Below are 20,312 nucleotides of genomic sequence, written 5' to 3' on the forward strand. Positions count from 1 at the left end.
CTCCAGTTCCTTGCGGACACCCACACATCAGCAGTTACTGACACTTTTCACCTCCTGCAACTGGAATCCAGTTGCTGGCGGCTCCGGCGGGCAACCTGCGCCCCTAAACCCGATGCTGCCGCTCGCGGTGGCTCCCGGGCCGAGCCAGCGCAGGGCAGGGCTGTGCCCAGGCTCAGCACCGCGTCCTACCAAGGCAGCCCCGCGGAAATACAGCTGCAGCCTCCCGGCAGGGAAAGGAGCAACATGGGGTTCGCTCCCCAGCTCTCCAGGGTAAGTCCGGACCTAAACCGCCCCTCTCCAGCTCTACGCTCAGGTGACACGTGCCAACACCCACCCCGGACCTGGGGAACCTCTCCCAAGCGCTGGGCACTTTTTCTCCCAAGAAATGCCCAGACTGAAGGAAAGCGAGCACGCACGCACGCCCGCGCTCCTCTCTGCTGCCTCAGCCGCCGCACTCCTCCGGTCGGGCTCCACTCGCTTCCCGGCGCTCACACAACTCCACCGTGCAGCCAGCACAAGGGTTTCAATCCCCCAACAAGACGGGCGCCGCAAACTAGGACCCGTTTTAGGGCTCGGCATCGGGACAGCAGCGTTACAGCAGCGCCCGCCTGCAGCCGCCGTCCTGGCCGAGCGCTCCACGGGAACGACACCGCCAGGGACACGCAGCAGCTCCGAGTCCAAACTCAGCTCCACGGACGCTGCGGGCACAGAGCGACCGAGGGCTTGTGCTGCAGCTTCACAGCGCTGCCTTCGCTCCCGCACAAGTTCTTCACGGCCAGAGCAACATTAGCAGCCACAGCGCTCGACAAGCACAAAACCTTCTCTTTCTCCCTCCGGCCCCCCCACGAGATGCCTGTCCCAGCCTGCACGGCCGAAGGCCACAGCTCACTGCCCTTCGGTCGCCAGCACAAACCAGCCCTTCGGCGCTGCTGTGACCAGCCCAGCCCAGCGCTGGCGGGCCCAGGGGCCCAAAGGTTTCCTTTCTACGGGCACAAGTATCGCTTTCCAGGCAACAAGAGCCCTGAAGTTTAGAATCTGCCCGAAAGCGACGAGACACAACTCCGTCCTTCACCAAACCTCCTGTTCCCTGAACAGGAAACCAACACACGGTCAAAGGGCCCGGCCAAGGAACTCTGCCTGCACAGACTCACCCGCATAAACCCGGACAGTGCAGTCTCACGGTCCAAAAATTACCCCGTTTCTCTCCAGGGAGACACCCGCCTTCTTTCTGCCGATTCCCTCTCTAGAGAGAGGCAGCGTTCCCAGACCTGGCAGCTTCTTTAGCAGATGAACCTCAACAGCTCTGCCCGCTGCGGTTTTTTGCCCCGGAAGGTACCGAGTTCGTTTCTGCCCCTCAGACACTTCTCGCCGCGTTTCCTCCCCCCGGCCCTGCCGAGGCCGCACGCACCGAGCTCAGTGCCCGAGCAGAGGCACCGATTCCCCTCCGAGCACCCGCCGCTTCTTCCCCCGGCACTCGATCGCCCGCTCAGCCCCGCTGCCGGCTCCCCCGCCCCGCTGGGACGAGCGGCCGGGCCCGGAGACCCCCCGACACCCCCCCCCGGGCCCAGGCGCCGGTCAGCCCCGGCCGGGCCCTTCCCGCGCCGCGCGGTACCTGCACGCGCCGCCGCCGCCGCCGCCGCCGGCGGAAAGAGCGTCCCGGGGCGGGGCGGGGCCGGGGCAGCTCCGGCAAGGCCCCCGCTAGAGGTGCCCGGCCCAGCGCCTGACCCGCGCGTGCCGGCGGGCACAGGGACGCCCCGGGCACGGCAGGACCCCGCCCGGAAGCCGCGGCTCTGAGCAGAGCCCGGTGCCGGAGCCAGCCGCGGGGCAGGGCTGTGCAGCCGCGCTTCCTCTCACAAATAAACCCTTTTTCTGCCCAGTTCAGCCCGTGAGGCTGCGTGCGGGGTGACTTCCCGGTGTCGGGCCCTGCAGCTGCGATCCGCGCCGCGCGGAAACACCCTTCGGAGAGTCCAAGGGAAAGTGTGTGTAACGCTGCTGGCACAGAGCACAGGCAATAAGGTCTCTTTGCTTCTTTATTTTGGGCGGTGGGGGTGGGATGGGGGGAGGGCTCTGGGGGAGGGGTTTGAGGCGTTGCGGGGTGCGTTGGGTTTTTTGCGGGGTTTTCAAGGGGGGTTGGGTGTTTTTTTCCAGCCAATACTTGTCCGGCGTGGCACAGCACCGATCTTCCCGCAGGGCAGTCAGTGGCAGTTCACCGCCATGAAGCTCTTCCTTAAGCAACTCAGACTTTGCACCTGGCGACAGGATTTGTACCGCCCGGCGCTGCGTTCAGAGCGGGGCTGCCAGGGCCGTGGTGGAGCGAGGGCGTTTGGGTGAGCGGCTGCGAAGGAATTTTGCAGCAGGGAGCGGGGCCAGGGAAGGGATCTGACCCCTGGGCTCGGCACTGGTGAGGCCGCCCTTCGATGAGTGGGTTCGGTTTTGGGCCCCTCATTCCAAAAAGGCCATTGAATGACTCGAGCGTGTCCAGAGAAGGGCAACGGAGCTGGTGCAGGGTCTGGAGCACAGGTCTGATGGGGAGCGGCTGAGGGAACTGGGGGGGTTTAGTCTGGAGAAGAGGAGGCTGAGGGGAGACCTCCTGGCCCTCTGCAACTCCCTGAAAGGAGGGTGCAGAGAGGGGGGATGAGTCTCTTGAGCCAAGGAACCAGCGCCAGGACAAGAGGGAATGGCCTCAAGCTGTGCCAGGGCAGGGTCAGACTGGCTCTTAGGAAGGATTTCTTTGCAGAAGGGGCTGTTGGGCGTTGGAATGGGCTGCCCAGGGCAGGGGGGGAGTCCCCATCCCTGGAGGGGTTGAAGAGTCGGGTTGACCCAGCGCTGAGGGATCTGGTGGAGTTGGGAACGGTCAGGGTGAGGTTCATGGCTGGACTGGAGGATCTTCAAGGGCTTTTCCAACGCAGATAGTTCTGTGATTCTGTGAATTCCCTGAGGGGTTCAGGTGGGAAGGGGTCTCTGGAGGTCATCGAGTCCACCCCCCCTGCGCCAGCAGAGCCAGTTGTGCAGGACCATGTCCGGTTGGATTTTGAGTAACTCCAAGGCTGGAGACTCCACAGCCTCTCTGTGCAGCCTGTGCCAGTGTTTGACCCACCCTCGCAGTAACAAAAAGTGTGTTTTCGTGTGTGCAGGTGGGGTTTTATGTGTTTCATTTGTGCCCGTTGCCTCTTGCCCTGTTGGTGGGCGCTGCTGAGGAGTGCGTGGCTCCGTCTGCCTCCTTCCATCCCATCGGGTGTTGGTGCACATTGCCAAGATCCCCCTGAGCCTTCCACAGGCTGCACAGCCCCGGCTCGCTCAGCCTCGTGCTCCATCCCCTTCGTGGCCCATCCCCGGACTCTCTCCAGTCTGTCCCCGCCTCTCTTGTCCTGGGGATCCCAGCGCTGGACACAGCACTCGGGGGCGGCCTCAGCAGCGCCGAGCGATTCCCCAGGAAGGCCGGGGAAGGTGCATTCTGCCAGCACTGACAGAAGGGCCTATCCAAGGTAAAAAGCAATAAAATTCCTCCTTCTCGAGAAATGTAGTTAAGTATATATACCGATGGAAAGGAGTAACAGGGGTAAATATACCAGACGTGAAATAACTGTGATGCTGTAAGTCATTCTCAAGGAGAAGGTGCCCGCTTTCACTTGAATCGTCCTGACTGAACATTTACTCGCTTAAGAAGCGTAGCAGTGAGAGAGGCCCCGCTCTCTGAAGCTGATCATCTGTTCCTACTGGATAGTATCTAACTCCTGAAAAGCGACACAGCGCAGCCTTGGTGCTGCAGAGCTGGGAGGGCTGTTCGGGGGCTGCGGGCTGTGGCACACTGCAGGCACTGGGCAGTTTGCCTGAAATACAATTGAAATGATGTGACGAGCAAAGGGAATAAAAGCAACCCCACCTCTCTGCTTATAAAGAGATTTTTCATAGGATGCAGCAATGACGGCCAGAAATAACACTTTGATCATCTAATTTTACAGTGAAAAACCGTGGTGCTGTCAGGTTCTCATTTCTTGCCCTTTCCAGCATTGTTGAAACTGAAAATAAGGCCATTTCCTCCAGGTTCTTTGCTGTGGGATCAGTCAGAATGAAAACACATTTAAAACTGAGTGATCATACTTGTTTTTTCCCACGCTGATGAAAACACGTGTCTGTGTTTCTCGAGAGCTGTACTTCCCATTCATCCCTAAAGAAGTCATCTTGCTTAAAGCCCAAGAAAACAAGGGTTTTCTTCATGTGTGTTACAGGTTCCTTTGAGGCCCAGAGATAAACGCACCGAATGACAATTCCTGTCTTTGCTGCATTCAGGTGAGTGAGATGGGTTTGTCCCTCAAGAGAAGCCCTGTGAAAACCAGAACTAGTTTTTGTTCATACTGACTCCTGAGTGTGTGTAAAATATGGATAATGTGGGCACCGTTTGAGAAGAATAACCCCCGTCTGTGGTGTACTTTGTGAGACTGTATGTTCTGGAAAGGTCCAGAAGGGAAGATGTAGTCGCTTTCAATTGTTTAACAGAAGCAAGTTTCTAGAGGCCACAAAACCCCAGTGTTCGCATATTTCCCTTAGCAAGTGGTGACCTAGAGACAGTGTGCTGCAACGTGGGATTCCTGAGGGAGCGGCATCGATTTCCCTGAGATTCCCTAATTTGCTATCCACCCAAACTCCGGTGATAACACAGTGGAGGCAAATCCGTATCATTCTGAACAACGCGGAAACACCTCAAGTCCCATTCCGTGTTACGTGCTAGATGCCATCGCAGGCAATAAAAACTAATAATTTTGTTCCCGTTTTGGTCGTATAAATTTTACAGAGAAGTTTTTTACCTCTTCTCCCACCAAAAGCCAAAGATTTAAGAGCAAGCGAGTGGGGCAAGACAACAGCCAATGAGTTTGGAATTCAGAAATGTTTAGAAATCAGCGAGTTTGTTAGTCAGAAGGAGTGAATGCCGCAACTGAGAGACGGGAGACAGGCTTGATGGAAGCAAAGTTCTCACTTTATTACATGTAACACTCATTTTTATAGAAAATCAGAAGATGCGTGTGTTAAATTGACTGGTTGCTATGCTTCAGAATTCTTATCAGCACGCGCTAATCGGTAGCTACTGAAACTTTAGCAATTGGACTAATAGCAACTAAGCCACTCCTGTAAAAAACTCTAAATTCCTAGCTGTCTGCACCGTCTTCGGCCCTTTATCAAGCATGACTCACAGGTTAGCAATTCTTCACCATATCAGCACTTTTCTCAGTGCTTTTCTCTTCCCTTTATCAGGCCTCCCAAGGTTTGTAGCCTACAAGTTCCAGTATGTCCCCCTCTAACAACGGAGCAGTACAGGCCGTTCTGTCTGAGTCCTTCAGGTCGTACCCAAAAAGTGAAGGGAGGGGATGGACGGGGAGTACAGAAGTAGTGCTTAACTGTGCACCCAATAAAAAGATTTTATTTTCCCTTTTTTGAAGGAAAAGGGGTTTTTCCCACACCTTTCTAATTGCCTTGAGAAATGCACTACAGTGCTCTTCCCTGAGAGCACAGAGCACTGCAGCAGCACCAGCCGTGCTGGATACATTGCTCTGAGCCTTCTATTTGGCAACACGATCACGAGCTGCGATCACCCTTTGAACCTGAGCAGTTCCCTCCTAAATCTGCAAAGAAAATTGCAATGATGTGAGCTGGGCATTTAAAAACTATGCTGACAGACCTTTCCACACTCGTCAGCCTTCCTAGCACTAATGCAGTGGGGGTTGGGATGTGCAGAAAGACAGAGAAAACTGAACAAATTCCAGCGTGACGGGAGTGACTGCAGTGGGCTGAACGCAGGGAACCACATGCAGGGTGCTGAGGGACAGCCTGGTTCTCTCGGATGCTCTCGTCAAAAGGCAGCACGGTTCTCATGAACTGAACAGGCATTCTGGGTGAAGGAGGATGGGGAAATGCCTGATCCGGGGAAGGAAACACATAATTAGGTTTTACAAAGTAGGTTTCGAAACCGCGGGTGGAGGGGAGGAGGTGACCTGTGCTAAAAGTGTTGCCTTTTCTTTGAGTAGCCTTTCCAGGCCGTCGCAAATGTTCCCTTTCATCCATTTATTCCCACTGCTCCTTGTTAACTAGTACTTTCTTCAGTACAGTATTTCTTTTTTAGTTTATTTTGGTTTTTAACCACGTATTCTTGCATCTTTCTCTAGAAACATTCTGCACCTTCCCTCTGTTCTCTCTGGCTTGCTGGCAGCCCCGTGGGAGATACACACCAGAGCACGTGTGTAGGTCGAATGCCACCTGCTCCCCAGGTACAGTGCAACGGGATTCGGGGGCAGCACACTTTTGGGGTTTCAGTGTTTCACCTCCTCCCAGTTCTGCCAAAACTTGCTTTGGCAGATTGCTCCGCTGCAGGCAAATTCCCTTTCTCTGTAGTCACAACATAGGGATAATCTTCCCAAGAACCTTCCAAAACTTCTACAAAATGCAGACGCTGTAACCTCTGGTCCCAGTAGTGTTTTGGTTCAGAGGAAATGGTTCATTCTCAGAGTGAATTCTCTGCCTGCTGCTGCTTCCCCCATATTTAAATTATTTGCTGATGAAGACAGCCATGAAACTCGAGTGTAAAGACATCAGACCCCACAACCTCCTTGAGTAACCACGAGAAAGGGTTTGGTCTATCAGCCAGTGGGGGCAGTTTCAAGCCTCACTGACAGTTACAGAAGGGAAGTTTTCCAAATGTGAGAAACTAACTCGGAGTTTCTGTCATAGCAGCCTGGATTTGGAGCTGGACAGAAACCCAGCGCAGAGCGTGGGCAGGTGAGAATGTTACCAGTGAACACAGCAGCAGAACTGTGTCATGCTGAGAAATATCAAATCATGGAAGAAAAGAAGAGGCAGAAAACAAAGTTTCTGTACGTGAAACAAATGGCCCAAAGCATAAACCATCTGGATTTGGGCAGCAGTAGAGGGAAGCGTAATCAGGAGACAGGGATGAAAGGATTGTAAAGGCAAAAGCCTTTCCTGCGTTCGTTTATTACTAGATCTGATTAATTTGAGCAACTTTTTTTAAAAAAAAGCCTACCTAGCCATGCATTTGTGATGGCTCAGTGTAATGGAAAATCTAAATAACTGGGATCCTGTAATGGGTAGGACCAAGGAATTTAGGCAACACTTCCTTCCCATGGTGGCCTGGACTCTTTGCTGGGTGACTCCTTTTCCCAGGACTGTGCTTGGGGATGGGGCATGGTGGACTTGGGGAAAAACATGGTAGAGTTGGGGAAAAAAAACAGTCTTTATGGCAATACCAAAATCTGCCGGTGAGCACGGCGAGCGGCAAGGGCTGGTGGTGCTCTGGGTCACGGCGGTGTCTTCTCGTTCCCAGGGTTGAAATGGAGTTTGTGCACAAACCACCTCTCAGGGCTCTTCTCAGGACCTCGAGACAAGTCCTCGAGACAAGGATGAGGAGACGAGAAGAGAGTTTCTGCCACCTCTTGGACAAGGTAAAGCAGCTCCCGGCTCCTTTCCACAGTGCGGGCAACCAAATTCTGTCATTTGACTTGGAAATCACCAGCGCTGAGTGTCAAAGGGCTCCGACTTGTGCCAAAGCTTCCCCCCAGCTCGGCACAGCCGTTTGTCCTAACGACTCATTGGCTTCACCAACACGGAGCCCCGGGGTGGGATGCGCCCAAGGGTGCGGTGGGAGGATGGTGATCCAAGACTGCCTCCTCCCCGCCAAGAAACGACCCCCCAAAGAGTCCCTGTCACCTCCCCACTCCCCCTTCCCACACCGGGAGCTGACGACGCCATCGCAAAACCACGGCAATGGGGAACTGGGGGCAGAGAGGCTGCGATGGCGGCTGCGAGTGGAGCAGAACGGCCCTCTTGGACCTTTGGGGAAGGGGCCGGAGCACCCCTGCGTGTCACCGGGGCCGGCAGCGGCCCAGCGATGCTCTTCTGGCGAGGTTTCTCCTCCCAGTTCCAGTGGGATGTCCTGCGTTCGCTGCTCCAAGCTCGCCTAACCAGGAACCACCACAGTTCCGGGAGATCACAGGGCAGAAGAGGAAGAAGATAAAGTCTTCGGTCAGGTGAGGCTGAAGGCTCAGGGCTGGGGGTCTGCACAGGGTCGTGTTGCCCAGAGAGGTGGTGGATGCCCCATTCCTGGGAACATTCGTGGTCAGGTTGGACGGGGCTCGGAGCAACCTGCTCTGGTTGAAGATGTCCTTGGCCATGGCAGGGGTGGGGTTGGTCTAAAGGGACCTTTAAAGGTCCTTTTTAACCCAAACTATTCTGTGATTGTATGATTTTTCTGACCCAGCCAGAGCCCATTCCCCAGCCCCAAGCACTCGCCGTCCATCACCGCCCATCGGAGGGGTGGGATGGGGCTAGTGGGACCCCCAGTTTCACAGGGCTGGATCTTCTCCAGCCCTTCAGGAGAGCCCCAGCGTGGCCTGGGGACACGGGGACAGCCGTGTGTCAGCCGTGGGGCCCGGCTCAGGGGGTTTCGTTCCTCACAAAGAGGCACAAAGAGGGTCATGGGGGGCAGGGTGCGGCCCCAAACCCAGCATGTGCTCAGGTAGAGACCTCTCTGCCGTTGTGTCCTTCCAGGCAGCAGCCGGTGATCCTGGGGGATTCCTCTGGAGAAAAGCAGCCTGGGACCGGCCAAGCCAAGGGCAAAGCTGCGCTCAAAGACCGAGCGTCAAGGCAGAGCCGAGCCCAAGCGCAGGCATTGACGGCTCAGAGCTGCAGAGGAGGAGGAGGAGGAAATGGAAAAGGAGGAGGATGGGGACGAGGAGGATGAGGAGAAGGAGAATGTGGGGAAAAATGAGGAGGATGGGGAGGACAAGTAAGACGAGGACAAGGAATGGTGGAAAAAATGCTGGCAGCTGCAAAGACCCGGAAAGCCAAGCCCTCCCCTCCTCAGGAGGCCTCGTACTTCGGAACACCCGTCATAGCTGTTTTGTCGACGACGAGCTCTGAGGCCAGCCTGCTCGAGGAGGCCTCCTGCGACGGGCCCAAGTGGCCGCTACGGAGGATAAGATGGAGAGTGTTGTGAAGTTTCCTCCTCAGAAATTCTGGCCGGTGTTGCAGTAACCTGGGAAAATGATTCCGGACGTGGAACTCCGAGGCCAACCTGCTCGAGGAGCCCCTCGATGAACACCCGGGCTTTGGGGCAACCGATGGAGGGATGAGGGGACCCGGCTCCCCGCGATGCCTCGTGCTGAGGAGCAGATCTCCCCGGGCCGGAGAGGCCCTGGCTGGAGCCATCAGGAAAAAGAGGAATAAAAATAAAGGGGGAAAGTTGCAAAAGAGCGTCGACTTTTTTAATCGGTTGCAACCGCAGCAGGGGGAGAAGGGTTTGGCAGTTGGCCAGTGGCGCTGAGATCAGCCCAGCGTGGTCCCATGGGAGGGACCTTCCCCAGGGACCTTTGCCATGGCTGTGGGTTGGACTCGATGATCCCGAGGGTCTTTTCCACCTGAATGATTCTGTGATTCTGTGTGAAATGAGGAGAAGAAATTTTAAGGAGCCAAGCGATCGACATTGTGCCCAGCAATTGCTAAGCCAATCTAATGAATGCTCCTAACAAATGGTTCTGACCCACTGACCCGATCTGCCGTTATCTCAACCCTTCGAGCCCCACGCTGGGCACCAAAAAGGACTCTCGTGGTTTGAACTCGGTCGGAGCCAAACACCACGCAGCCGGTCGCTCTCCCTCCCCCCGTCGGGGGAATGGGGCAAGAGAGTGGAGGGACACACGGAAAACTCGTAGGTTGAGATAAAAAAAACAGTTTAGTGATTGTAGTAAAGCAAAAAAATAACAACAATGGAAAGTACATATGGGTGATGCACAAGGCGACTGCTCACCACCCACCGACCAACAGCCCGCTCCCGGCCAGCGATCCCGACAGAAGGAAGATGCCGCCGTCACAAAACACAGCACTGCGGCTGTGCTCCCTCCCAGCTCGAGAAAATGAACTATCCCAGCTGAAACCAGGACACTGCTGTAGCAGATTAAAGCTACTCTGGGAGTGTGGGAGAGAACGGGAGACAGGCGAGCAAACGCTCCAGGTGAGCGCAAAGTAGAGACGGGGCAGTCTGGAGTGTTTCTGTCGGGATCGAAGCAGAAGGTCCGGGGGCCGTGCCGGGGTGTGTGAACCCTCTGGGACGAGCCGGGGGGTACGGGAAGGTCCTGAGGGGACGTGATGGGGGGCTGGGGACACCCCGAGAGGAGCCGTGGCCCAGTGGCGAGCTGGGTCCCTACCCCCTGCAGCGGAACCCCTGCCCCACCCAGCCTGGGTGACAGGTCACAGTGTGACCCCCCTTTGTGACACCCCTTTGTGACATCACTCCGTGTCACCCCATGGCACCGTATTTAAGCAGCGCAGCCCCGCAGCGTCTGACAAGACGGGGAAGGGACAGGGCAGGAGCGCAGCGAGGAGACTCCTGAGCACAGCCCACGTCTTTTCCCGTCACTCCCTAAAGCTGAACCCCCCCCACTGTCCCTCACCCAGTTTTGAGGATGGCAGAGAGACCCCCCAGCAGTCCCAGGGTGGTTTGGGAGGAGGAGGTGGGGGCTCCCCAGGAGAGCAGCTCTCCGCTGGAGCCCTGCGAGGTGACCACGGTCCTGCCGCTGCGGATCGGTGAGTGAGGGGGCCGACGCCAGGACCCCGTTTCCCCCGTTTCAAGCTCTTTTCACCCTTTGGGAGGCTGGTTGGCCAAGATGGCCGTTGTCTTACTGACTCTTCCGTGTTTCTGTGTAGACGAGACGCTGCCAGAGGAGATGCCGGAGAAACCGGGATGGGATTATGAGAGCAGCGACATGACTACGGTAACGAGCTCCCCCCTCCCCGGGACCCTTGTCCGTGGCATCGGCTTGTGCGAGCAAGGGGACCCAGAGGTGGCCGAGCTGCTCAGCCAAGCTCAGCGTGACACATCTTCCCCCCCCGTCCCTCCACCTGTAGGTGTTTGGCGAATACCTCCAGCCTTCTCAGAAGACAGATGTTCTCCTCGTGGCCATCGAGGCCTTGACGGCAGACGATGTCCACGACAGGCAGATGGGCAGCGACATCGTGGACACGGCCATGACAGACCCGGCATCCTGGCTGACGGATGTAAGTGCCCCGTGGCTGGACTGTCCTTCCGTGTCAAACCGTGTCAAGTCTTGTTCTTCCTGCCCTAACCCGGCTCTCTCGGGCACCCGAAGCCATGTCAAGGCGGCAGGGAGGGATGGGAAGGGCAGCACCATCCTCACCCGTGTCCCCTCCAGGTGCCAGAAGTCCTGAGATGCATCCACACAAACGTGGAGCAGATCCGCACGGAGCCGGCCCGGCGCAGCCTGGACTCGCTGCTGCTGCTGCTGACCAAGTGGAGCCCCAGGGAGGTGGTCAGGAGCCTGTTGGTCATCTCTCCAACGTGTGACAGGTACCGGCCCCGACAGCCTTGAAGGCTCATTCCCCACGGGGAGAGTGGCCCAGAGACTCTCTGGCTGCCAGACCCACGGAAAACTGTGGGATATCCCCGAGGAGCAGGGCTCTCCATCCCACCACGCTTCCCACTCTGGCCAGAGCCGGCCAAAGCGGAGCCCCTGCCCCATGGGGAACAGAACCTCACCCCCTCTGCCTCCCCGGGCACCCCGAAATGAGGGGGGTGGGCAGGGCCGGGGTCTGGAGGAGCCGAGGCAGCTCTGCTGACCGAGTTGGCTCTGGCTCCGCAGTGCTGCCGTGGCCATGTGGGAGGTGATGATCTCCGTGCCCTGGGCTTTGTGGAGAGTCGTGTCGGAGCTGCTCCGCGTGCTGCGGGACTGGCGGCTGCGCAGGGTGTTCAGCTGTGCCGCGGACGACGCCTGCATCTACCCCTTGGTTGTGAGTGACCACGCTCAGCTCCAGCGCTCTGCCTTCCTCCTCCTCCTCCTCCTCCTCCCAGACCCCTGTGCCACACACTCGGGCCCACCTGATGCTGATTTGGCCCCACCAAGCCTGTCCCAGCGCAGGCAGCGCTCTGCCTTCCACCCTGCCTGCATCCCCCTGCCCGGCTCTGGCCCCGGGACAGAGATGTGGGGACTCGGAGGTGGCTTCAAGGGGAGAGGAGACCCTTGCCACGGGCCGTACCGGTGCAGGGGAGGGAGCCCCGCAGCTCTGCTGGTCTCTCACCACTGTCTCCATTTTAGCTGCTGGTCAGCGCTGTCATTGACGACAAGCAGTTTGCTGCCCTCTACAAAACCCAGAGGTACCTGAGGCGTCCCAGCCCGGTGATGCTCTCTCTCGTGCTCGCGGGCCTCACGACACTCTCAAAAACACCCGAAACGGTGAGTGGGGGGTCGGCAAGGGGAGCCAAGTTGGTAGCCGGGGCCTGGGGGATGCGGTGGCTTGGCCCCGGCCGGGAGGGTGCGGGGTGACGGCTCCAAGCACCCTCCCTGCTCTGGAGGGGCTGGGGGGTGCCTGGGGCGGGTCTTTCACCACTTCACAAGAAGGTGACCGGTGTGTTCCGTACAGGCCAGGAAAATGCTGGTGCTGCTGCCCGACATCATGGAGAACCTGCTGGCAGCCAACAGCGATATCAGGATGAAGGCCCTGATGCTCTTCATCAACGTGATTCCTCACATGAAGAGGGAAGAGGCCAAGCTCATTGCTCTGAGGCTGGCGGAGAAGCTCCTGCTCCTCTTCGATGATGTAAGGCGGGAGGCGGAGCTGAGGCGATGGGTGAAGGACGTTCAGCCCGGCCCTGCGGGCAGCATTTGGGCAGGGATGTCCCCCTGGCTCCTCTTGCGTGGCCTTTCCAGGCTCTTCCCACTCTCCTTCCGTGGCCTTTCCAGGCTATTCCCCTCCCCGCTCCTCTTCCGAGGCCTTTCAGGGCTCCGGGGCCGTTGAGCCACAGCTGCAGGTCTGGCCGACGGCTCCTGCGTTCAGGATCCGACCCTGGGGCAGCTCCTCTCCCCCCAGCCACGCTAACGGCCCTGCTCCCCGTGGGCGAGGAGCGGCTGATGCTGAGCTCCCTCTGTCCTCCTCCCTGCCAGGAGTCCAGCCGGGTGCGGGAGCTCTCCATCCGCCTCTTCGAAGACGTGATGAAGACCGCGCTGGGGAGAAACACCAAAAAAATGGTGAAGAAAGTGCAGGGTGCGCTGCTGCCGCTGTTCTTCCACACCAACGAGAAGATCGAGAGCGTGGCCAAGGTCAGAGATCAGTGACTGGTGTCACGGGGAAGGGCGTGCTGACACCACGGGGGTGGCCTGGCCGTGAGGGACAATGGGATTGTGTGTCACCGCAGGGTCCCGCTGCGCCGGTCCCACCTCCACCAGCCTCCTTCCCCCCTGCTGCTGAGCTGGAGGGGGAGGTGGGGGGCCCCCAGCCCAGAGGAAGGGTCCCTGCAGCCCCAGCACCAGCAGGGCCAGAGAACTGGGCACAGACATTTCCCTGCTCAGCAGCGGCCCGTGGCCACCGAGCACACGAGTCCCCACGGGCTCTGTGTGCTTTGAGCCCCCATCCCTGTCCCCCAGGGCTGTGTCCAAAGACCCCCCGGGTGTCAGGGCCAGCTCCCAGAGCGCGGGATGGCCCCAGGAATGAAGGGGGATCCAATCCCGGGGTCACCCCATCCGCGCAGCTCAAAGCCAGGCCCAGAGGAGGAGGATGCCAGGTCTCCTTCCCTGGGCTCTGGTGCCATCTCCAAGCTTCTGCTTCTCCACAGGCTTCCTGGGACACCCTCCGCGCCTGTGCAGAGTTCCTGGGCTGGAGGAGGCTCAGCTTCCTGGCTGAGACAGGGCAGACACCCCTGATCGGAGAGTACTTGGTGAGGACAACCCCCAAAGCCCCGGGCCGGGCTGGACGGGGGCTGCAGCCGTGCCGTGGACGGGGCTGTGCCGCTCTGCATTGCCGCCCTGCTCCAGCCCCGCTGCTCCAGCTGCATCCTCCTTCCCTGCCCTCCAGCACGCACCCCCCAAGGGCTCTTCTCCACGAGACCCCGGCCCATCTGGGCCCTGGCAGCGGGACGGAGGGGTCTCAGCACCCCCAGCCCCCTCTGCCTGCGATTCTCTCTGACCCTCAGCCCCACGGGGCTCCTGGCTGGGAGACGGGAGTCACTGGGAGGGAGCGGGGTGCTGGCAGGAGGGACTGGTCCGGATGGCTGCGGAGGGACCGTACCAGCCCCGTGCCCTTGTGCTCCCTCAGATAACGCACAAGAGGAACAGCGCAGACGAGTATCTGCTCCAGAGCCTGCTCTACGTGGAGAACCCTCAGGCCAGCGTGCGAGAGGCGGCCGTCAGGTTCATCGGTGAGTTCCCGGGGACCCGTTTCTGGCCGCCCAGCCCCAGTCCCCACTGGTGGGGCTCGCTGGGAGTCTTGCTGGTTCCCAGCACCCTCGGGTGCTGTCCTTGCTGGGGGACAGCCCTGCCGAGGGGGAGCAGAGCTCTGACAGGAGCTCTGTGCCCCAGGGCTTGCTGCGCGGCGCTGGAGGATCCTCAGGCTGGAGAAGCTGTGGGAGATCTGCCAGAGTGGTGAGTAGGGGCAGTGCTGTGCTGGCGGGGGCTGGTGGGGCAGGGGACAGAGCCTGGGCTCCTGGGGTCTCTGCGGGCAGGGGGGGTTCACCTCTGCTCTGTTTCCTTCTCTCGCAGCCCTCCAGTCCTTGGAGAACGACGCTGAGCACTCCATCAGGTGCCTGGCAGCTCAGACCGTCCTCATCCTGACAGCTCTAAAGCAGAAGCCAAGGTCAGGATGGAGCCTGCGGTCGCTGTGGTGCTGCGCCTGATGAGCCTCGGAGAGGTGCAGTTCTCAGGGAAAGGCCGTACTTCAATAAAATTTTTTTTAAATCAAGCTGGAGCAACAAGCCCAGTCCCACGGTGTCCTTCCCACGGGGAGCCCCCGAGCAGTGTCCCTGTGCCGCTGCCCCCAGGGCCGCACACCCGCACCCGGGGTGTCCTGCGAGACCACAAAGCCCGGAGAGGAGGAGAAGGAGGAGGAGGAGGAGGGAAGCTTTAGCCCATCCTGCCCCTCCCAAGGGGTCTCAGGGCACAAAAAGGCACCCGCACGCCAAGCTGGCACGTCGCCATTTGTCCCAGCACCAAAATCCTCTCCTGTACTGGGGAGCTGGGCTGGTTTTGACTGGGCACTGGTCGGTTGGTGGTCAGCAGTTGGTTTCATTGCCATCACTTGTCCTCCATAGGTTTCATTTCCGTCTCTTTGCTAATTTTTCCTTTTCATGACAATTTATTATTATTGATGTTATTTTAGTTCAGTTATTGAACTGTTCTTATCTCAACCCACCACTTCTCTCACTTTTCCAATTCTCCTCCCCCCATCCTGCTGGGGGGGAAGGTGCTTAGTTGCCGACTGGGGTTAAACCACGACACCAAGTGGCAATTTTGCCTCTCAAAAAAACCCCAAAATCCCTTCAGGTACCAGCAGTAGCGTTCCCTTACTGGGTGCAAGACAGCACTAGAGAATTAATAGAATCGGAGAATCAGAATAATTCTGGTTGGAAAAAACCTTTAAGGTCACCGAGTCCGGCCGTGAACCCAACACTGGTGAACCCACCACTAAACCGCGTCCCGAGCGCCACGTCTACGCGTCTGTTAAATACCGCCAGGGCTGGGGACGCCACCACCTCCCTGGGCAGCCTGTCCCGGTGCGTGACAACCTTCGCGGTGAAGAAATTCTTCCTGCTTTTCGCTCTGGTGTTCGGAGAACACAATAGCGGTGGGGGTGAAGGAAGTATCTGACCAGGGCCAGAGAGAGGGGGAGAGAGGGGGAAGAGACAGAGGAGAAGTGAGGGATGAAGAAAGGGAAGGCTGGAAGAGGGCAAGAGAGGACAGAGGGGACAGAGCGGGGAGAGGAGCCCGTGTGCCGGGCTGGGGGGGCGTGAGGAGCGCCCAGCTCGCTCCCCACGGACAAGAGCTGCTCCCTCCCAAGTTTTGCTATAGCTGAGCTCCAGCCAGTAAAACTAACCTTGATTTTCAGTTCTCCAAGTAAAAAAAATGGATTTTTTCTTTTTTTTCCTGGAGGCTGGCAGAAGAACATCACCACCAGCACAGCCTTTCTTAGCATGACAGTGGGCTAATCAACCTGTGGCAGCCTGCATGGTAAAGAACATGCTTCCACCGAAACGAGTGGTTGGGTGGTTTGGTTTTAATAAAATAAAAGAGATACTAATAATAAATTCTATAGTTCTTTAATAAATTATTATTTGCAGTCAGAACTTTACAGCAGGAGAGAGAGAGACAAACCAGAAAAACACCCAGTGAAGGAAAACAAATGTCCTAAATGGATCTAAACATCCCCACGGCATTTTGGGAGCACTCCTCCCAAATCAGGGGGCTCTTATTTTTGTCCCCCCAGCATCACACAGGCATTTCTGCTTGCTGCCAGGTCACCTCCGCACCAGCACAGCACAGAGCGTGAGTCAAGGCTTCTTATTCTACAGGGAGACAGAAACTGGAAAAACTCCGGGGGAGGGGGGGAAAAAAAAGCACGGATTTGAGAGTGTGTGTTAAAAACAGGTCGAGGGAAAGGGCAGGAGAAGGGCTGGGGTGCTGGCCAACAGGCTGTCAGGGGTATGGGCTTGTAGCTGCAGCTGTGTTTAAAACAGTGGGTTGCTACCAGCCTGCAACAAGCAGCAGGTGCCTGTGCTGCAGGAACTCTCCATTCCTCTTGAAAACAGCGGGGACTGTTTGTAAGAATGAAGTTAAATATTTGCTCTAGGTAAGTGTGCTGACAAAAGGAGTGAAACTGAAGGGGAAAAACCCCCATTCAGTGGAAATGTTTCCTCCTATGGATTTGTCTCTCGGCCCCAGCACAGCACTGGCAGGAAACAGTTCATCACGCGTGTTCTGCTGCCATGACAGAGCCGCGGTCCAAGCTGGTTTCCCACGCTGGGGACATGATAGAGGTGCCCCCGCCGGGGAACACATGGAAATGAGACTCAGCTGCCATTGCTTGTGTCTGTCAGAAGCACCTGCAATATTTGAAGGCTTTAGGACCGACAGCCAGGACAATGGCAGGAAACACCCGATGAGGGCATCAGCATCTCCAGACTTCTATTTCTGGTGACAGTATAAACCTTCTGTTTAATTAAAGACATCTCAAGCTCCCAGGGTGAGGCTCTTTATAGAGGGGGGGGGGAAGGAGAAGCTCCTCAAACTACGGCCTGTTGAAGTAGCCCATTTTTGATCTCTTCTGGTAGTGGGGTCTTACGAATTTATGGCAGAGTGTAATAAATCAGAGCAACGAGTGCCATCGGCTCGCACCTGCTGCTCAGAAACCATGCCTGCAATCACCAGCTCCAGGCTGAACCAGCTCAGCTTTTCATCAGCTTCTGCAACTCTGCAGTGTGAGGAGAAAAATCTTGTCCCGTTGCAAGCAGGACTGGAGGAAGGCAGCACACACCTGTCTAAAGTAGCACTTAAACCAGGGCATCAGTGCTGGGAAGCCTCATCTCACAGCAAACCCACCCAGACACCCAGTGCCCAAGGCAGGAGGCAGCGGGGTGCACCTTGGGGTAGCACCAAGGCTCCCCATCCCCAGCTCCTCGCCGGGGGTTCTCCTTCTCCGGCTGGGCTGCTCAGCTGGTGTTTTGCAAGTGGGAAACTGAGGTGGAATGTGATAAAAGACGGGAGGATCGGAGCAGAAAATAGAGCTGAAGGAAGCTCTAAAGCGTTGCCAACATAAGCCACCTCTGCCCGTGGGTGACAGCTCCAGCCAGCTGAGGTGCCACTTCCTTCCTGGACAGCGTGACCTGCAGGTCTGGTATGAATTTGGATGAGCTGTGGGGGGATGTGGGGTAGGGGAGAACTTTGTAGAGGCCGGTGATGGTTGGACTCGATGATCCCGAGGGGCTTTTCCAACCTGAATGATTCTGTGATTCTGTTTAGGGGCCCCAGGAGCTCTGTCCTGCCAGGGGGCTGCAGAGCCGGGGGCAGTGGCCGTGGCCCAAGGGGCGGGTGTCCCCGTGGGGCTCTGGTGCCTGTGACATCACAGAGGAGAAGTCACCCAGGGATGTCACCAGGGTGCCAGCCGGCAGCACCCGCTGCAGTACGGCTCGGGCCAGCGGTGAGTGAGGCTGGTGGGGGGAAGGCTGGGCCGGACGAGGGCCGGGGCAGAAGCTCTGGCCCCTCAGGGGGGTTTCTACAGCCGGGGCGAGGGCGCAGCCGCTGCGGGGAGCGCCTGGGGCAGGGCAGGTGCCGCCCTCGGGGCTGGGCGCAGGGGTGCCGGGGCTGCCAGCCACGGCCAGTGCCCGGGGGCTGTGGGGAGATGTCCCCGTCCCTGCAGCGCTCACCACCCTCCCCCTTACTGCCTCCCAGCTCCCTCGGGCCCTCTCCCACCCGGCCCCAGCCCCGGCATATTCTCCCCTGCTGCCCCAGCCGCCACCTCCCTCCCACCCAGCCCCACTGAGCCCCTTCTCTCCCTCCTCCTCCTCCAGACCATGGCTGTGTTCATCACCCGCGTCCTGACCCTGCTGAGCATCGTGCAGTATGTGCTGAGAGCCGGGGACCGGCAAGACGCGGCCACGCAAGAGCTCCTGCGGCAGCGCGAGGAGCAGGAGCAGCAGGAGATGACCCGGCTGATGGAGGAGGTGGAGCAGAGCAGCCAGGAGCAGCGCGGCCTCGCTCCGGAAGGCCTGCTCCTCGGGGCCTGCCAGCACTGGTGGTTCTGGGCCTCCGCCGACGCCCTGCTCGTGCTCTTGGGGCTCTACTGGCTGCCCAGGCAGAGCGGCGCTGACGGCGACAGCAGCAGCCAGCGGGGAAGCGCCAGCGGTGCCGAGGAGCAGAGAGGGGAGGACGAGGACTGCGAGGGCAAAGCAGAGCCCAGTGACACCCTGGCTGGACACAAGCCTCTGCAGAAGGCGGGGAGCTCCGCGGCGCCTGCCAAGCAAGCCCGCCCCAACAACTCCCTCCTGACGGGGCCGCATCCAGCCTTGGGACAGGGCAGCGCCTACGAGTGCCCCCAGAACAACATCCCCCAGCGCCTGCTGCTCGCGCCCCCGAGACCACCCCTGGGCCACGTCGTCCGCCAGCGCTGGGCACCGCGGGGGCTCTGCGGGCAACGCGCTGCTGCACCCCCGGCAGCTCCTGACGGGGAACGTGCTGCGCCGCCTCCTCTGCCCCGGGAGCACCCCAACACCAGCCGGGTCCCCGCTTCCCGCGCAGCCTCTGACCCGCTCCGCTGGCACGCTGCTCCAGCTCGGAGGCGCAGGAGGGCGTCAATAAATACCCAATAGAAATAATATTTATTTTATTATAAAAAGAGATAGACAAATACCCTGAAGAAATCCCCAATAAATTAGTTTGGTTTAAGCAATCCCGTGTCCGTGAGTGCCTGGGCAGCACTGTGCTGGGGAATGTCACCCCTTGGCTCCATCTCCGCTCTGTAACAAACAGATGAAGTTTGTTGATGAATTTACGTTTGCAGTGGTTACACTCAGACCTTTAGTGCCTCCTTCTCTTCTCTCTCTTCTCCTGGTGTTCCCCACATGCCCTCCTCCCCGCCTCCTTTCCCACAGCCCCGACCACCTCTGTCCTTGCTCCCAAGGCCGCCGCTGAAATCAGCTGTTCCATCCCCGGGTCGGGCTTTTCCTGGCTGAGATCAACCCACCACACGCGGGTCCCTTCTTTTCCCCGGGGAAAGAGCACAGAAGGCACAAACAAAACTCATTAGATTAGGAACGAGCAGAGTACCAGCAGGCAAGGATCTCTGGAGGTCAGGGATGTGTGAAAATGTCTCTTTCTCCCCAAAATGAGCATTAAGGCGCTGTGTGGTGACTCGTGTCCCTACAGCGACCGATGAGAAGATTTCGCCATCTCCTGGGCGCCCGCTTAAGCTCCATCTTAAGTAAGCCCAGGTTGCTGCAGGCGTGGCGCTGTCCCCAGCAGCTGGGAGGAGGAGGAGGGGGTGGCCGAGGGGGGTCAGGGGGGTTTGGGAAACACCCCCCCCTCCCCAAATGGCCAAATCCCCAACCCCCAGCTACTCACTGAGGGCGAGGCAGGAGCAGACCCACTGCAGCACCGCCACGGTCTGGAGCCGGCGGCGAAGGGGGAGCCGGAGAGGGGTGAAGTGAAGGGGCACGGCGGGGCGGGGCACTGGGACTGGGGGAGTCAGTGGGAGCAGGGAGGGGCACGGGGAGCTGGAGGAAGAGGGGCAGGGAATGGGAGCTGCTGGTTTTAATGGAGCTGGTCCCACCCCAAGCCCTGCCCTCCCCTGGGAGGGGAGCACACTGGGAGACACTGGGAGATATTGGGGGGGGTAAATGGGGAAACTGGGGGACATCCACGGACACTCTGGGGACCCCAAGCCTCCGTCTCTGTCACCATAGAGGGATCACGGGACACTGGGAGGGGCCACAGGGACAGTGGGGGACCCCCAGGCTACCCCCTGTCCCCAGC

The 20,312-nt window shown here is 58.6% G+C and overlaps 3 protein-coding genes across 13 annotated transcripts in view; 2 read left to right on the plus strand and 1 right to left on the minus strand.

Annotated features, from left to right (window-relative positions):
• Nucleotides 1-20,312, minus strand: part of LOC141936832 (uncharacterized) — a 172,982-nt gene that overhangs the window by 69,955 nt on the left and 82,715 nt on the right. The gene's annotated exons all lie outside the window — the stretch shown is intronic.
• Nucleotides 1,799-9,260, plus strand: LOC141936806 (uncharacterized). Of its 9 annotated transcripts, XR_012626813.1 has the most exons (9): nt 1,806-2,016; nt 2,149-2,327; nt 3,135-3,485; nt 4,230-4,290; nt 6,159-6,260; nt 6,721-6,768; nt 7,334-7,451; nt 7,928-8,036; nt 8,557-8,582. XR_012626813.1 is itself a non-coding variant. In XM_074854132.1 (8 exons), exons 7-8 carry the CDS (start codon nt 7,774-7,776, stop codon nt 8,747-8,749), a joined length of 456 nt encoding a protein of 151 aa, XP_074710233.1. In that variant the 5' UTR covers nt 1,804-2,016; nt 2,149-2,327; nt 3,135-3,485; nt 4,230-4,290; nt 6,159-6,260; nt 6,721-6,768; nt 7,334-7,773; the 3' UTR covers nt 8,750-9,260. The 9 variants fall into 9 exon arrangements, 1 of the variants encoding a protein (XP_074710233.1); XR_012626807.1 differs by having other exon boundaries at nt 1,803-2,016; nt 6,724-6,768; nt 7,334-8,036; nt 8,557-8,597; XR_012626806.1 differs by having other exon boundaries at nt 1,803-2,016; nt 2,191-2,327; nt 7,334-8,036; nt 8,557-8,597.
• LOC141936795 (maestro heat-like repeat-containing protein family member 7) lies at nt 8,754-14,751 on the plus strand. 3 transcript variants are annotated; one of them, XM_074854084.1, is made up of 13 exons: nt 8,754-10,018; nt 10,462-10,590; nt 10,711-10,778; nt 10,912-11,061; nt 11,217-11,371; nt 11,664-11,811; nt 12,117-12,254; nt 12,442-12,618; nt 12,963-13,118; nt 13,631-13,732; nt 14,110-14,212; nt 14,373-14,435; nt 14,553-14,751. In XM_074854084.1, the coding sequence occupies exons 2-13, from the start codon at nt 10,470-10,472 to the stop codon at nt 14,684-14,686; spliced, it is 1,515 nt and encodes a 504-aa protein (XP_074710185.1). In that variant the 5' UTR covers nt 8,754-10,018; nt 10,462-10,469; the 3' UTR covers nt 14,687-14,751. The 3 variants fall into 3 exon arrangements, with proteins under 3 accessions (XP_074710185.1, XP_074710186.1, XP_074710184.1); XM_074854085.1 differs by lacking the exon at nt 10,462-10,590 and having other exon boundaries at nt 8,755-10,018; XM_074854083.1 differs by lacking the exon at nt 8,754-10,018 and having other exon boundaries at nt 10,218-10,590.

The sequence above is a fragment of the Strix uralensis genome, chromosome 34, assembly GCF_047716275.1.
Source record: "Strix uralensis isolate ZFMK-TIS-50842 chromosome 34, bStrUra1, whole genome shotgun sequence".
NCBI classification, from domain to species: domain Eukaryota; kingdom Metazoa; phylum Chordata; class Aves; order Strigiformes; family Strigidae; genus Strix; species Strix uralensis.